Genomic DNA, 18,667 nt, shown 5'->3' with positions numbered 1-18,667 from the left:
TTATTGCATTTTGAATTCACCCAATCGCCAAAAATTGCTTTTCGGTAACAGCTATTTCTGACTCATTTGAAACAGCGAAACTGTTTGAGGTAATGTTACTGTATTTTACAATATGCGTATATTAATTAAATATATAATCATTCAGAAGTTTCCTTAGTCGGTTGTGATCACAAGACAGGGATGCGGCTACATTTTCCCAGGAATTCGTTACCTACATTTGTTTTGATGTAAATCTTCTTTCATTCCAGTTTAACAGACTTGTGTTTTCAAATTGCTCAAGTAGCCCTCCCTAACTTGTCAAGCAGGCTCCTGAATTTTAATCGCCGTCGGGAACAAAAGCCTGACGATTTCTACGGAGTGGCAGAGCCATACAGGCGCCACTATATAGTAGGCTACTATTTATTTATTTTTAATGAGTCTCTTGGTCATTTTTGTAAATTGTATAATTATGCTTATGCTGTAGGATATTGAAAAAACGAAAAAAAAAACAAAAAAAAACATACACCTTTATCTTTTTTTTTTCTTCTAAAAAAGTTTGTTGGCTAAGCTACAGGGGAAGAATTTAAATTTGAAATCAAGTTTTTTTTGTTTGTTTGTTTTGTTTTATTCCGGCTACATTTTAAATAAATATGCTAATAGGGTTATTACGAGAAATATACTCATAAAGAAGGGGGTGGTTTCGTACAATACTTCGTAGCTAAAGATCACAAGGCAAGTAACCTCAGTTCAAGTTACTCCAAACTAGGACCTAAGCCAAAGCACCAGTTACCTTGGAGCTTTCTAACAATTTACAGTTTCCTTAAACTCAATAGGTTTTACAGTTTCAGTGTACACTAATCAGTAGCATAATATGCATACAGATAAAACCACACTGATAACCACTGTCATTACATAGCTAATCCAGCCACCCTTATTGGTGTCATTGGAGATGTTTCAAAAAATCCCTTTGACCCGGTCACTTTAAACGACGGGGACGTGTGAACTATCTTATTGGCTGCCTTTTCTGTCTGTCAATACAGATCCCTGCCTAGATCGGCAAAAACGGTTTTTTGTATCTGATTGGGCGTGTTCTACGTGTAACAGAGCAGCACCACAAATCAGCAGCTGATTGGGTTATATTTTTATTTTCTTTGTTTGTATTGGTCAGAAATGCCAGCAACTTATTTTAGTATCGGTAGTTGAGGACTGGCTAGTACAACCTATCACGACACTTCCGCCTAGTGAGTGAGGCGTTTATTTATAATATGTGCTTTTTTTATTGAGTATACCATCGAGGCAAAGAGGGATGCGCAGTTTTAAAACTTCATCAATTCTTAAATGCACTAGTTATTTTTTTTAAAGGTAAATAAGGTATTTTGGGAGGTCTTTATTGGTGAAAATATATTTATTATAAAGGTGGGTATTGCTGTTGTAGGACATTAATAAAACTAAGTTTAATATTAATAATATGAAAGAATATAAAAGATATTATACCCCGCTTTGGCAAGCATTTTTTCACGTAATAATGCTTGCATGTTTTAAGATTGCGTCATATTATGCATTCCAACTAACGTAAGACCACATGTTGCATATAATATTTTCAAAATGTTTATGTAAATGTATTATTACAACCTTTGTTTTGCAAACTTTTGAAAGTGGTCATTGTTGTTCGCACGAACTGAGGAAGTTGACCCCCAAAAAAATTAAAATCAGAAAAAAGGGGCGCGGTAGGTTTTCTCCTTCGTTTCTCATGAGGTTTCACTGTGGACCAACCCAGGAAATGTGACGTATTATTTATCTGCAAAAGGGGGCGAATGTGTAAAACATTTTTTTTCCACTGTTCAAATATGAATGCGAAATAGCCCAAAGGGATTTTAGGGGTTGGCTTTAGACTTTTCTCCGTATGATCTGGGTTTGTGTAAATTTCAATTGGTTGTTTTGTTATTGTGAATAATGGGAGGAGGGAAGATGAGGCTTTTAAAACCAGTTGTATGTTACGAAAATTAGTCAAATAACCCTTTAGTTTCATTGATCAGTGGTATTTGTTTAGGGGTTTTCAGCTTCCCGATATCACCAGGGACTGGCTGTATTGATTGCGACATTTTATTCAAGTTAGGGGTATTTGTGTGTAGGCAGAGTTCGATACATTTCTTTATTATTATTTTTTTTTTTTAATGAATAACTGCCGATCTGGAAAAAAATAACAAAATACAATAAACCTACTATACTATACTGGCATTAAAGTTAGATCAAGATGTCCATTTACGTTGAAGGTAAGTCATATTGTTAATATTAGCATCTCAAAATAACCAACATGTAGTAAACCTGGCGATCCATTTGTTTGCAATTACTGTTTATGTAACCGGAGTGATTACTGGTGAGAGTCTGATTTATACTCGTTTAGTTGACATCTGCAGTTTGGGTTTTATCTGCTATAACAAGATACAAAAGCACAGCATTTGAAAAATGATGTAACGGGAATAATTACAAATAGGCTGATTAATAAATAGGTCAGACATCTCCACTTGGATTTTTCTTCACTACTTAAATTAGGTCTGAATACTAATGCATTATTGTGCTTTTTGAGCATTACTGATCATTCATATACTCAGTTGGATTGGCATTGTGAATTTGTTGTGGTTGATTTTAATATGAAATACTGGGCCACATTGTGAAGTAAGAGACACTATAAGAATATAAATACATTACGCAAAGCTGGCGTTCTGTGAGTCTGATTAATGGCTATCTTTTCGATTGGAAATTGGCAGTCTGTCTCTCCTTGGTACGCGTCCAGCTGCTCAGTTAAAGCATGAGGAAACTGAACAGGAGGTAATTTCACGAATGGCGATGGTTTTACTGCAATGCCGTTTTTTACTTGTAGAATCTGATTTCCTTGGGCGATGTAAGATGAATCTTCATGGTCGCGCCTGCTTCCATAGTAATATAAGTAGTTGTGTTTTCTTTGTTTTGCTGCTGTTATATCGGCTTTTAATTGTAATACCAAATGTTGCAACTCTACCCAAAAGCCTGATGAGCATGACAATCTTCAGTATCATCATGGCTATTTTGTTTGCAAATCTATTTAAAAGCCACGAAGTTTTGAGACCAAGTACACTTTCATTTTTTAATAATGTCAGGGGAACATAATGTAGTCCCTTTTACTTAAATGGGATAATACCACAGGTTTTAATAAAATGATCTGAAATTGGTTTACATACCAACAGTCTCTTTATTTTTTTTTTTTAATTAAGTGAAACAGTACATCTTTAGGAGTCATGCTGCAGCCGCAGTAATTCTTCATTAATGGCAGACATTGGATCTTTTCTTAAAGTTTATTGCCAACAGAGGTCTTTTTGACGTAATGGAGCATAAGGTGCAGCCTGTTTTTCAGTGTCTGAGGCTATATTGAAAACATGCTTAAAATGATTAAGTCCACCCTAATTTAAAAATTGAAGTAACATTTTTTTGCCAAGGTTTCAAACACACTAAAGAAGTTCATGTGATGTTAAATTGAATGACCCAGTTCAGATTTATACTGTACAATCCTGGAAGCAACTGTTGAAATGATTAGTAACAAAATACATTTAATCTTATACCTGGGTTACATTGTATCAAGTGTGCGATGAAAGTAATAACAGTCCAGGAAACGGAGTATAATATAAACCAGGATGTGTTGATGAGTTATTTCTGGCCAGCATATATATGGTGCTGTTAATATCTTTGCAGTAACTAATCTACTGAGGCTCTTCTGACAGTTAGTGTAATGCTGTGACATTCTGTCAACCTTTTGACAACTGGGTTTGAAATGCCACTTGCGTCTCTTGAATTCAGCCACACATGACTAAAGGGTTTCATGTTAGTGTTGCCCTGTTTGGAATTTTTCTTAAAATCAATGATCTTACATTAAGCTGTGATCTAAGTCCAGAAATTCATACACCTGTAGTTTAAAACCATTTTCATCTCTATTCATTTTTTTTTTTTTTTAAATTAGATAAATATTGCTGTTTAAAAGTGGTTGTACATTCATTCTGTCTTACTCCATACAGTAGTTTTTATCTGTAGCTAACATTTTGAACCCCAAATCACCAGGCACTTGTTGTTGTTCCACAGATTTTAGAAAGGCAGTGTCCAACAGTGGGATGGCACAGTTTCAGGAAGTAATCCGTCAGGAGCTCGAGAACTCGATGAAGCAGGACCTGGAAAGATTACAGGCAACTGCTTGTAAGGCTGAGGCCGAGGTAGGTTCTGTGTATAGGTGCCATTCTTGTGAAGTGCGTGCCGGAAGCTACCCGTGTGTAGAGACCAGGAGAGCATCCCCTCAGAGCTTGGCGATCACACCTCAATCCTGAACTGAACACCCCCTGACAATCAGTCACGTGACTGCTAATTCTGGGAAGCCAGATGGTAGTTTTGTTATGTGGGCTTTTAGATTTTCTGTTGTTAAAAGTTATAATAGACCGCACAAGCCAGTAAGAGTAAGTAATGCTTTTAATTTAAAAGGCACATGAGGGATATTTCCAACTCTTTTACCACTGTCATTTCACTAACTCCTGTTTTTTTGAAAGGAGAAAAAAAATTGAACTAAACAAGTAACCTTGTTTAGGGGTTCTGAAGCTCTCTTAGATGGGTTAGCTTTTTATTTTACAACCATAGGTGGAATTTTCTCTATTAAAAAAAAAAAGAAATAGGAGTTAAAGTACTTTGCTGTGTAAAAAATGGCCCACTGTTCTGTATTGCTTTTGTTAAAAGATAAAAAGGAGTGTCATCCTGCTTCAGGATTAATAGTATTACAAAATACAGAGAATGGAATCGCCTTCCCTTTCCACACTACACTGTATGTATTAAACTACCACAGAGGTTCTAAACTGCCTTTGATCTCTATCCAGTAAAACTTGTCCTCCAGCTAGATGTTTAGAGTTGACACAGATGTGCAGTAAGGTGCCAACTGTGGTACAGATTTCATGATGTTGGTGGTATCCAATTAGTTCAGGGATGAGACTGTCTGACCTAATTTCCCCTTGAACTCTCTTTCTCCTCCTGGTCTTGCCCCAGATGTGAAGGTCACAGAGTCCCTTCTAAGTTAAATCCTTTGTCCAATCAAATCTTTCTTTCTTTCTTGTTTCTTCTTTGTTTCAGAGGCTTTACAAAGGGCCTGAATGGTTTTAATTGGGTTTATTGGCTTTAATACACTTGAGGAAATTACACCCTGCCCCAGTGGCCCTTAAGTTTAGCAAAACCACTTTTTTTTTTTTTTTTAATAAAATGAAAATAACATTCCCCTGCTGCACTGTCCTATGTGAGAGCATGTTCATACATGTGTTATTAGCATTATATTGTTATCAAAAGCTTAATTATATATATATATTTTTATTATTATTATTATTTTTTTTTTTTTTACTGCTTAATTCCTAATTCCAATAAAATAAATATGCCAGTATTAATTCAATATATATAAAACCAGTAATCTCTATATTTTATAGATTACCAGAAAGGATTTTGAGGGGTTTATGAAGCTATTCCATAGATTTCTACAAGAGAAGGGGCCTTCAGTGGACTGGGGGAAGATTCAGAGACCACCAGAGGATTCTGTAAGTAACACATATTTCTGTAGCATTTTTGTCAATCGAAATAAAGCTGCCGTTTAGACAATTCCAGAGGACACCTTCATTCTTTATTGACATGGAATATATATTTTTTTATTTTATTTCTTAGCAGACTTACACTTGTTACAAGATATCACATCATTTTTACATACAATTACATTATTTTTACATACAGTTACCCATTTATACAGTTGGGTTTTTACTGGAGCAATCTAGGTAAAGTACCTTGCTCAAGGGTACAGCATCAGTGTCTCCCACCTGGGATTGAACCCACAACCCTCCGGTCAAGAGTCCAGAGCCCTAACCACTACTCCACACTGCTGCCTTTAAATGTTCACTAAGATGTTAATTAACCTTCTTTTATATGGTACTCATGAAATGTGTTGCTTTGGGTAATTTGGTTATGTAGTAAAGTAAAGTTGTCTTTTATTTGTTTCATTTTTACAAAAACACTTTACATCCAACCTCTGGCTATGTTCTCATTTGAAATGTGATAAGAAGCACTCCAGCCATGAAGTCATAAATGACATGATGTGTTTGACAATGCATGCAGTCCCACACAGATACCAGGAATCAAGTTAATTACCAAGTGTACAGTGCGATCATTACTGATACAGATGCCACAGTTTTTATTAAAAAGAATCAGCATTTTGTTTTCTACCTTTTAAAAGTACTAAATGTGTTTAGACAAGGAAAGGCCACCAAGGCCTCTTTTTTTATTTAATTTTTTTTATAAAGAATTGAGTACTTTGTTAAATTGCATCCCTAACTGCTCCATGTTTGCATTGGCTCCTCTGACTTGCAACACAGTGCTTACTCAGCATTGTAGTCCTTTATATAACCTCCTCTGCTCTAGAAACCTTTGATTTGTGAAATAGTAGTACAGAGGCTTTTCATGTCGGCAAATAAATGTAATTCTCTTACATTTTAAAATTCTGATTACCTTATATTAGAATTGGTTTGATATGTATACTGAATGCATTCAGTTTTCTACCCAACTGGTAATCTGCTCTCATTAGACCTTTGATGACTTGAGTTTTGCAATCAACCTAAATTTGTGGGCCACAAAGTGTTTATTTGAACACTGTAGGGGAGCTGGCCACTTTGATTTTTTTTTTTTTTTTTTTTTCCTTATAAGGAAGTCTCATGTGGTTTGCACATTAACCCTATGTGTATACCGATAATCTCTCTTCGGATTAGTGCAATATTTCTATACCTGCAGAAAGTTGATTTATTTTATAAAACAAACACAGTGGGTCTGGCTCAGGACAGTTCGACAGTATTGTGCAAGCTTCTTAATTAAAGTGAGAATGCTGCTTTGGGGGAGTTAGGAAAGCATGCATGTTACAGTTAGTGTTTCATTAATAGCATTCTGTAGTATTCAGACAGAAGGGCTAGTGTTTGTTTCTGGGCCAGCAGCCAGAATGCTATTCCTAGACTTCCAAGACCAGAAGTGGCTCAGTGTTCAGTGTTGGATAATGGGAGATGGGGAGGCAGGGGTATATTTGCTAGATAGTATTGCCATACTGGAGGCTACTGGTGTGTAAATGGTGTCTCGAGCACAGGAACATTTTGAAATGTGACACCTAGTGACTCCCCTTACATTTATATTTTAGGAAAGTTGCTCTATAAATATTGTGTCCTCAAGTCGGCTGACATTTGAGTTTAAAAAGCCAGCTAATAAAGCTGGAACAGTACACTTCGATCCTCTTTGAGTTCCTGGAAAAGATTCCCAGTCCCCTGTCCAATTTACACCAACATTACCGGCTAAAAAGAAGAAATAGTTTTACTTTGAGTACTCCTTATTTTATTCTTTATTGTCTTTTGATGCAGTGAAGTAAACCAAAATCATACATTGCATGAAAATGTCACTTTTCAATTGATATAAACACCAGTTTGTGTTCACCCACAGAAAAGCCACATCAAATCAAATAAAATACACATTTTACAGCCATCTGCATTACACACCTGCAATTACTGGAAGGAAAAGTGCAGTTTATTTGATACCATCTCAGTCATTCTGGTTTAACTGAACAGCAGCAGATTTTTTTTGTTTAGATAGCTTTGTTGCTCAGTACAATTCCCGGAGAAGCATTGCAGCTGTTTTCCTGTATTTTATTTCTTTTTTATTCCAGTTGGTATGTAAATACACCTGTACTTGCAGCAATATTCATTTTTGTTATCTGGCTTCAAACAGTCTATCCTATTACTGGTTCTTTGTAAATACAAATCTATACAACTGTAAGAAATACAAAATGGCTTGAGCTGGCTAACCAAAATGTAAAAGCAAGCTTTGTATTTGATATGAAAAAGGCCCTGTTGAGACTAGGTATCTTCTTGATCCCTTCTTTCACTTCTTTTTTCTTATATATATATATATATATATATATATATATATATATATATATATACACAGTATGTATGAGATACCGTGATATGAAAGTGCTTGCCTCCCCCTGGTTAGCTGAGAGGCAGCTGTAGTCTTACGGCTTTGAATTCTAATGTTGTCATGTCTAGGATTTTGAACATTTAAAACGATAATACATCACCCTGCTCTTGCAAAGTAAACCTTGGAGGACTGGGCGGGGCCGACACAAATTACCCCTGACGTAAATGCACATAGTTTTAATTTAACGTCATGTTGTGTAAAATGAATGCCAATCTCAGAGTTGAAAGACATGACTGCAATTACTGTACAGAATTACAGACATTTTCATACAGCTTTTTCAGATGAATGGCCGTGGGAGAAATGCTGGTATCAAGAATTCTTTTTTTTTTTTTTTTTTTTTTACTATTGTACATATGCTTCTGTGGTAAGTTGCCATTCTACAGTATTGCATTTTTTATATATTCGCCTATGTTACAGTGAGAACTTTCCTGCCTAAAAAACATGACCAACAGGAAGGGCAATTTGAGCTATTAGTGGAAACTGTTGTTTTTTGACAGAAAAATACCTATACTGACAATGTCACATCAGCCTTTCTCTTTCACAATTTGCCTAGTTGTGTCTGTTTAGTCACACTGTTAGTATTTTTGTTTTCATTTTTGCTCACAATGTCCCTTTTTAAAGTTATTTTGAGTTGACTCAGTTTCTTAATTTAAACTCTTAGAAAAGTGTGGATTGTGAAATGGCTTTTGTTTTTTCTCCCGTAACTTGAAATAGACTGTTATTCTGTTTCATTAATAATTGTAATTAATTCAAACCGAACACAAAAAGCAAGTGAAGTTAAATAGATTTTCATCTTAATGAGTCGTTGCAAAAATGTCATAACCTGGTTTGCAAATAAGTTTTCTCTTTAATTATGATTTAATGAAATCCATTTAACTTAACTCACCTTTTGTGTTCGATTTGAATTAAGAACAAGAGCTGCCTTTTGTTTTTCATTATGAATTAATTATTAACATTGCATGCTTTCCTAAGAATCCAGTTGCTTATTCAATTAAGTGGGTGGGTTCAACCATATTTATTTATTTATGTATTTATTTATTTATTTTTTCAATTGAAAACCTGGACTTTAATGGTTACGTTTCTGGCAATTCCCAGGCAGACTACAATTAGCTTTCCCTGCATTCTCTAGCTATCGCATGCAGTATATTCACAATTGACCATTGAGAAGCAGGGAACCAACGAAGTACAAGAAGCTTGATAATATGAGAACTCAAGCTGTGCAGCAAAATTGCTATGCATATTCTTTACACATTCAATTTAAAGCATACATAATTCATATTTCTCCAATGTGTAAAACACCCTTTACACAGCCTATGTGGAGTGCTGAAATTGTGTGTTTCTATAAGGCACAAAGTGGAACAAGGTGGACACGAAACTGACAACCAGCTATAGTCAGTGCTACGCTTGCTCTTTGAGCTGGAGTCTGGGTAGATTGACACAAGAGACACACAGAATAGAGGACAGTCGGAGTAATACACAGCGTAACCTTATAGGGTTACAATGCACAATGTAGTACACATTCAGTTTGCCAGTGTTTATACAGGCTACAATGCAGACTGGAAGTCAGAAATAACATTGATATTTTTTCAGACCAGCATCTTGTCCTCATTCCTGAGTTTTGATTTTGCATTTCTGTCAGTATTCATTGGTATAAAGTACAGGGGTTTACATTTTATTAACCCTTCGTTGGTGGTAAGGGGTGCAAATGCACCACAGCGAGTTTAAAATGAACATATCTTGTGACTTTTTGAAGATCGAGGGATATCCTTACGTGTGATTAAACTTGAATCGTTTAACTTTATTTTGATACCAGAAAGTCCTTGTCTGACTTGGGAGATGGGAGAAATCCTTCATCAAAGTGCACATGGTCATTTGCGTCCCATTCAGCCTTCTGAGAGTGGCAAAAATGATATGTACGTATGTCATAGGAGACGGAGATAGATACTTAGGGCTGGGGAGATGAGGTGGCGTGCCTACTAAAAGTCTGGTGGGGACCTGGTGACATAGGAATGCTATAATTTTTTTTTTTTTGTACTCATCCTCATTTTTAGACATGTTTTTTTGTCTGCTGCACAGTATCTGTGTTTTATACTGAACGCAGGTAGAGCCTTTGAGGCAGGCGACGCTGATAATTGTTTATCTCAAGTTCCTTTCTTTTTTTCTTTTTCTTTCTTTTTTCTTTCTTTTTTATTTATTTTATTTATGTATTTATTTATGTATTTATTTATTTGCTAATAACCATGTGCAATAAAAATATTTCTTTTTGTAGTTTTTTTTTGTATATCATTTTTGTATACTGAGCAAATGCAAAATATGTGGAAGTGTTTATTAACAAAATGTTAATTTAAAAATCATTCCAGAAGTTCAAAATTAAGCCTTACAATTGATCTTTGATGCTGTCTTTAATTCAATAGGTGCAGCATGTATACTTTTTTTAAAGGGACATAATATATACCGGTAAGAGAAACTTTAATGTATAAAATTGTACCTACTGAAACTGAGGTCTGAATATGTTTGTTGCCACTGTACAGTACCCTTTGTAAGTTGTGCTAAAACGAATTCACCAATAGAATCCTAGGTGGGAAAATAATCCACAGTACTTCATTAGTAGTCAGTTGGGTCCCTTGGAATGTAAATGTGGCGCTTGCACAGTAATGTGTTGCAGTAACCCCCCCAATGTACAGGTTCAACGGTAAAAGGAGCTCCAAACTTGCATAATGAATAAAACTAATGAAAGAGAAAAATCTACCTGTGAAACAATCCTTCTATCTTAGTACCCCCAAAATCCGTAACACTTGCATGGCACTTGGATAAGAGCCATGCATTCCCCGTTGATCATTAGTAGTGAGACTGAGCAATGCTCTTCATGGGTATCTGAATGCACAGAGGCTGATTGTATAAAGGCAGGCACTGGGCCTCAGGGGGCTGCTTCTAAAACAAATTTGTCTGACTGTGGTGGACGTGAAAAGCATGCTGCTGAAATCCAAATGAGGGGCATGACAAGAGAGTAGTCTCTACTTTTAATTCAATCGAACTCCTGCATGTACATCACGTTTCAGGCACAGGGTTGTTTTGTCCTTAGGATAAGACCGTGTTCCTGATAGCACATATGCTCATTTGAAAACCTCATTATGTTCTTTAGTTAGCAAGGATTTGTTTGAATTCTTTCTCAAACAGCTCGCTGTAGTGCTTGCATGAGATCACTGTATTGTACATTACTAAAGCTTTAAAAGTGACAAATTTAGTTTTTTTACAGATGTGAAGTTAATGTACAGATGTCAGATACCTTTCATTCCTTATAATTAACCACGAAGGGTGGAAATCAGAACTGCCTATAAATAGAAAACCAGAACAGTGATTATATGAATAGATTTTGTAGTACACCACAATATAAGCCATCCGAAAGTTAATCTACAGATTGACAACAATATGTATAAACTTACAGCACTTAAAACTCTTTGGACAGCAGTTAAGAAGCAGTAATTTGAGGTGCTCCGCTACATAACGCACAACTGTCAGCTGCTCCACAGTATTGTTGGGTCAAGAAAAGCAAAAATGGTAACTTTTTTACTTGCACTTGCAAACCAAGTAACAAACAAATCTCCCTGTTAAATAAATCTGGTCAGCAAACAGTTTTAAAGCACCCAGATCTGTTATGTTGCTGACATTTTTTTGTGCGTGTAAAATGTGATTGAATCAATTATTTCAATAATTTTGATTCCAAAATATAATTAGGGCTTCTGTTTTTTGGGTATTATTATTGTGTTTTTCGGTGCTTATTTTTAGCTTCGAGTTTTACGTAAATAATTTTTTTCGGGGTTTTCGTTTTTGATATACTGTATGAAATTAGTGTTTGGTTAATTTCCAAAATGCTTGAGTTTTTTTTTTTTTTTTTTTGTGTGTGTGTGTGTCAAAATATGTATAGTAACTCGACAGTACTTGCACACTTAAGATGTACCTTCTTTCCTTTCTTCCACAAAGAAATCCCTATGGTCACGGACACATTTCTTCTGGGGTTTTTGTGTGTAGGCATTTTTGTACATTTTGCCACAATTCTGTTTTAAATCCTCCGTGTCTTAACTGTAATACAGCTTTAAATCTCGCTAACAAGCCTCCATCCTGATTGTAATCCCGTTTTAAATCTCGCAAGCGGAGTCTCCAATAGAAATGTAGTTATGTGCTGTCACTCAGAAGTTGGGGTGGGTTTAAAGTATTCAGAACTAATCACTGATAGATACAAGTCAGGAAGGCGGGACATTGAAGCACAGGGAAATGTATTTATTATTATTTTTGTAGTAGGTTTTATTTTTTAAATGTGAAAAGGGTAAAGCAACGTGAATAGATTAACCATTTCCACAGTTTTTCCAGTGTTTATTGGCTATCCACAATTTATTATTTTTTGTATCGGGGGGGTGTTTTATCGTGTTTTATCGGTTAAAACCGAAAACTAGAAGCCCTAAATATAATCCTATAGTTAAGTGAATGTTGAAGAAAAAGCTTTAATTCCCTGCCTCGGATGTTCCACTCTTCATATAAATGGGTTGGCCTACATTTGTTTGGGCTGTTCTGTGTGGCAATATCTCATTTGGTTTCCAAATGAGTTTTTTAAAATGGAAAGTTTGCTTGCTGTTGAGACACAAACATAGTCTCTTAAAGGGTATATAAGGACCTTTTTATTTTATTGTGTTACATGTTCCCATGTGTTGCTACAACTGTTTACGTAAGGTGCAGGAATTTCATTTTTGTGTGCTGGGGGTATTTCCCCCCTATGCTGCAGCCAATGGGGGGGATTCCAAAATTTTATGGGGGAATGGCAAAAAAATGGCATATGAAAAACTATATATATTTTACTGCATCATCGTTCATGCTAGTTTTGCTTTAAAGTGAGCTGCTTTCAGGAGACCTAACGGCTGTTCATCACTGTGAGACCGAGCACTCTCTATTGCTTTTGCCGTTGCCTCACGTGAAATTTTTGCATGCAGCAGAAGAAAAAGGTGCTTTTCTTTTTAACTCTTTACACTCAGCCCTATTTCCACCTGTTTCACTGTTTTCATTTATTAACTACTGGATAGTTTGTAATGCATGCATGTAACTTATCAAATGAAAGGCCACAAAATGTCCTTTCATATTATGTAAGTTGCAACAGGACCAGATATACTATATGTGGTAGAGATGAGAATATATGTAAAAAAAACAAAACTGCTTTTCCAAAAATATCATGTTTGGTCACGGCTATATATATTATAATCATAGATGGCTCAAAATAAAACACTGCACCATTGAACCTCAATATGAAATGAACATGGGGGGGAAACTGAGCTTCTAAGCTTTCCAACAATACTCTTTCAGTCTAGCTGCTGCAATGACGGCGCAATAGACTCAAAATGAAACCTAAGCTGTGAACTCTGTCACATGATGAGAGGCTTAAATTCAGGCGATCGTAGTTCCGGCTAAGAAGGTAGGTGGCTTTTACGGTGTCTGAGTAATATGTGCGTAACCTTCGGTGCGCTGGCACCCCAAAATGAATGGGGCTGTTTTAAGAGTTAAAGCGAAAGACACCGCTTGCAAAACAACACCTAGATAGACTTAATATCGTTTTTTTTCAAAACTGTTTACTTACTGCAGTGTACTTGGTTTCTATAATGCTTAAAGATAGCGGCTGAGAATATATAATAGATTCAGTTACATTGTTTACAGTCAGGAGTTTCAGGATGATTTAGTTGCGCAGCAGATTTCCTAGTTAGATGATGAGCTCATAATATCTCTTCAGCCAAAGAAGCAGACATGGTAATTTAAGACGTTACCATAAAGAAAAATAGTAATGTAGCGGGAGTTTTGTATTCATGCAGGGTCAGCTGTTGCAGGGAAAACAAAGTTTATTTCTCAAACTGACCATTTTAAGAAAGGTGAAAGCAGAAAGCATGGAAATGTAGGGAAATAAAACATTTAGGGAATTCTCAATGATTGCATCTTACTTGATTGTAGTAAAAAAAACAACAACTGCCCTTCACCAAATTTAGTTCTCGGATTGTGCTAATGAAAATATCAAAAATAAAATGTGCTTGCTGTAGTTTATTTAATATTGTAAAAAGCAAAACAAACTCACAGCAACTTGTTTTTACTGAAAAAAATAAACCGTAACATGTAAGAGCTGTCTGTGTTGCATGCTGTCAGATCAGGACTTAACTAATATTGAGCATGGGAGCTGCAGCATACTATTTCCCATATTATAACTGTACACAATTATAGGTGTGGTTACCAATTCCATACACAACACTTTCAGGTTATTTAAAATATAAACATGCTGAGTTCATTGCAGTCAGCTGCATAGATTAACCATTCAGCAGAATGTGGCAACAAACAAGTGAGTACAGACATTAAGTTACTGTTTTAGTATCACTTTAGTGTCTTAACAAGTTGTATTTTAAGCAGTTGAATATGATACCAACCAACTTGCTGCTGAAGTGGCAACCAGCAATTGCATTTGGTGACAATTTTTTATGGCCTAGGAACCGTGTGACGGGGTACACCCTGGCCCTGTGTTAATTTGTATTATTATTGTTGTTGTTTAATGTATTTGTATTGTTATTTTTATAGTTAAATGTAGTTTTGGCAGGGACGATGTTTGCCTCTCGTCTCTGCCAAATACATCCTGTGAGTGCGTGGTTGGCAGCTAGTAATTTATTGACGAATTGGCTGTCAACCACGCTGATTAGAAAAACCTGTGAGGAATGTGGTTGAGGGATAAACAAGGTAATTGACAATAGTTAATCCCTCCACCACTATATACAGTGCCTATAGTAAGTATTCACCCCCCTTGGATGTTTTCGCAGTATGTTGTGCTACAACCTGAAATCTTGATGGATTTAAATGGGATTTTTTTTCCTTTTGATTTACACAACCTACTCAACACTTTCAATGTGTGAAAAAAATGGGGGGGGACGACAAATCAATTAAAAATAAAAACCTGAAAAGTCTTCATTAGATTAAGTATTCACCCCCTTTGCTATGACACTCCTAAATAAGCTCAGGTGCAACCAATTGCCTTCAGAATTCACACAATAAGTTAAATGGAGTCCATCTGTGTACAATAAAAGTGGTTCACATGATTTCAGATTTAATACACCTGTCTCTGTAAGGTCCCGCAGTTGGGTAGTGCATTCAAAGCAAAGATACTAACATGAAGACCAAGGAGCTTTAAAAACAACCAGGATAAAGTTGTGGAAAGGCAGAGATCAGGGGAGGGGTATAAAAAGATTTCAAAGGCATTGAATATCCCTTGGGAGCACAGTCAAGTCGATCATTAAGAAGTGGAAGGTGTACGGCACCACCCAGAATCTGCTTAGAGCAGGTCGTCCTCCCAAACTGAGCAGCCTGGTAAGAAGGGCATTGGTCAGAGAAGCCACCAATGACAACTCTGAAAGACCTACAGCGTTCCATGGCTGAGATGGAAAAACTGTCCATGTGTCAACAGTAGTTCAGGTACTCCACAAATCTGGCCTGTATGGAAGAATGGCAAGAAGGAAGCCATTTCTGAAAAAAAGCTCATGTAAAATCCTGCTTGGAATTTGCAAAAAGGCATGTGGGAGACTCTGAAAAGATGTGGCAAAAGATTCTGTAGTCTGATGAAACAAAAATTGCTATTTGCAAAGCATTATGTCTGGTGCAAACCCAACCCAACACAGCACATCACCCAGGTAACACCATCCTTACTGTGAAGCATGGTGGTGGCAGCATCATGCTATGGGGATGCTTTTCATCGTCAGGGACTGGGAAGCTTGTCAGGGTAGAGGACAAAATGGATGGAGCTAAATACAAATCTTTGAGGAAAACCTGCTTCAGTCTGCAAAAGACCTAAGACTGGGACAGAGATTCACCTTTCAGCAGGACAATGACCCCAAGCACACTGCCAAAACGACACTGGAGTGGCTTAAAAACAAGAAAGTGAATGTGCTAGAGTGGCCCAGTCAAAGCCCAGACTTGAATCCGATTGAGAATCTGTGGCAAGACCTTGAAGATTGCTGTCCACCAATGATCCCCATCCAACTTGACAGAGCTTGAACAATTTTGCCAAGAACAATGGGCGAATATTGCACAATCCAGTGTTCAAACCTGGTAGAGACTTACCCCAAAAGACTCACAGCTGTAATTGCTGCCAAAGTTGGTTCTACCAAGTATTCACTCAGGTGGGTGAATACTTATCTAACCAAGACATTTCTGTTTTTTTTTTATTTTTCATTAACTGTTGTTTCACAATACAAATTCTCTTGCCTCTTCAAAGTGTTGAGTAGGTTGTGTAAATCAAAGGTAAAAAAAAATCCAATTTAAATGCATCAACTTCCAAGGGGGGTGAATACTTACTATAGACACTGGATATATATTATCTGAGCAGCTTTGGCTGACAGGACAAAGGGCTGTTTGGAGACGGAGAGACTGAGAGAGCAACATATAAAGACAAACAATTGCTACACGTACTGGAGTTGCACCAGCACGGTACTTGTTTTAGTTGTGCATATTTATTTGCCCATCGTGCCATCCTTTTTTTTTTTGGAAGCCTTTTGTTTGTTTGATTTTTTTTGTTTAATAAAGAAAGATCTGTACTTGTGTTACCTGTATTTCCATGTCTGATGTCACCCACCAAGCCATTGTCTGGATCCCTGCTTGTAGTAGTTTTATAAGTGCACACTTTCTGTTTGTGACTCAGAACTCAAGAGTTTTCACAGTAAATGGAATTGTCTGCTGTGTTCTTGCTTTGAAGCCAATTGACACTCCTGCATTTGATTTTAGGTTCAGATCTCTGATGTTGACATTGTTCTTAAGAAATAACATGATAGTAACTACTTGGAAATGTTGATTTTCCTTTTTGCTGCACCTTTGTTTGTGTTAACTTGACGTATGAGGCGGTGATGTACATTGCAGCTGAGTCACAGCACAAGAGGTTTTCTAATAAACAAATTGTAAACCCAGTGGATTGACCTGTCTTGCTCTGAATGTTAGCATTTCTGGTAGAGCGCTGAGCTGGGTGGATTGCTTTAAGATTTTTTTTAACTGGGTAAAGCAAGTATTTACGTAACTGGGTATGAAAGTTAAACCTGTTAACAATTAATGAATTTCAACACAGTTTTGGGAGGATCCACTTCTAGTAGTGATGAAAAGTTATTGGAATTTGGAAAGGCATTTCCATTAGGTAATTCAAGCTGAAGTAGAACACATTCTAATTAAGAAAATGGTAGGGCAGGTGCCATTTGCATGCAAAAAAAGAGTGACACAGTGTCTGAAAGTGGAGCAGTGACACAGTGTCTGAAAGTGGGGCAGTGGCCAAATTATGCAATTATCATTAAGGCTTTCCAACAAAAATAATTGACAAAAGAGGTTAAGTAGACCCAGTTGGTCCTTTTGAACTGGTATAACCCCATTGTAACACAGTGATGTTGCTTTTTATTATATTACAATTACTATTATTGTATACAGTAACAAACTTGCTCCAGACACTGCACTATGCAAACAAGTGTATGGAAAGGAAACAGATTGCAGTCCATAAAGATTTAAAAATCTACTGGCAGAGATGCTAATTGCAGCCTTGACTGGTACAAACTGTAATTGAGATGCTGCTGTTACAGTAAACTCCAGCCAATCCCACATTATTGTTACTGTTGAAGGTTTTGTATGGCATGCAACACACCAGACAACTAACTTGTAGATAAAGACATGAGTCACAGGGAGAACAAGTCCTGCCTATGATCAGTGAAACTGAGAAGAATGCATAGTGCTGGTCCATGATGATTCACCATTGGATTTTGGTGTTTAGAAATGCACAAGAAAAGGAGGCGTGTAAGATAATACATCATTGATGACCTAACCCGCCCACTACTCAAAAGCATTCAGGTACTAAGCATTGCCAGCAAAAAGATGTTAAAATTCTGATTTGTCTTTTTTTTTAAAATAAATTTAGTCGTTGCCAATTACTTTTATTATTTTCTCCCAATTTGAAATCGCCAATTATTTTATTATGCTCAGCTCACCGCTACCACCCCTGCGCTGACTGCGAAGACAAACGCACGCTGTCCAACGAAGCGTGTGCCGTCACCCGACCGCTTTTTTTCACACTGCGGACTCACCATGCAGCCACCCGAGAGCTACAGCGTTGGAGGGCAACGCAGCTCTCGGGCAGCTTACCGGCAAGCCCGCAGGCGCCCGGCCAGACTACAGGGGTCACTGGTGCGCTGTGAGCCGAGGACACTCTGGCCAACCTAACCCTCCCTCCCCCCGGGCGGTGCTCGGCCAATTGAGCGCCGCCCCCTGGAAGCTACCGTCCTCGGTCAGCAAAGGAATAGCCTGGACTCGAACTCGCGACGTCCAGACTATAGAGCGCGTCCTGCACTCCACGTGGAGCGCCTTTACTGGATGCGCCACTCGGGAGCCCCATTTGTCTGTTTTTTTTTTTTGTGTGTCCGTTAATAAAGTCTAATCATATTTTATTTGGTCAGGTCACGATCATTACCACTCGGGAATGCAACATTTTAGCATTCTATGCATGTACACAAAACGGTGCTGCTAGAACAAAAACAATCACTGTTTAAGCTACTGGCAAATTAATGTACAGTTAAAATATTGTATTGCATGAATATGACCTGAC

General features: G+C 37.0%; 1 protein-coding gene across 4 annotated transcripts in view; it reads left to right on the top strand.

The window, feature by feature from the left end:
- Positions 1-1,201: 1,201 nt before the first annotated feature.
- Positions 1,202-18,667, top strand: part of ugp2b (UDP-glucose pyrophosphorylase 2b) — a 30,762-nt gene continuing 13,296 nt past the window's right edge. Inside the window, exons 1-3 of one of the 4 annotated variants that reach the window (XM_059025476.1) lie at positions 1,202-1,220; positions 4,090-4,217; positions 5,460-5,567. In XM_059025476.1, coding sequence (XP_058881459.1) covers positions 4,119-4,217; positions 5,460-5,567 — 207 coding nt within the window. In that variant the 5' untranslated portion in view covers positions 1,202-1,220; positions 4,090-4,118. The other 3 variants (XM_059025475.1, XM_034019051.3, XM_034019050.3) reach the window with 3 other exon arrangements.

Source organism: Acipenser ruthenus, chromosome 6, assembly GCF_902713425.1.
Source record: "Acipenser ruthenus chromosome 6, fAciRut3.2 maternal haplotype, whole genome shotgun sequence".
Taxonomy (NCBI): domain Eukaryota; kingdom Metazoa; phylum Chordata; class Actinopteri; order Acipenseriformes; family Acipenseridae; genus Acipenser; species Acipenser ruthenus.
This window is presented reverse-complemented; position numbering and strand designations above follow the sequence as displayed.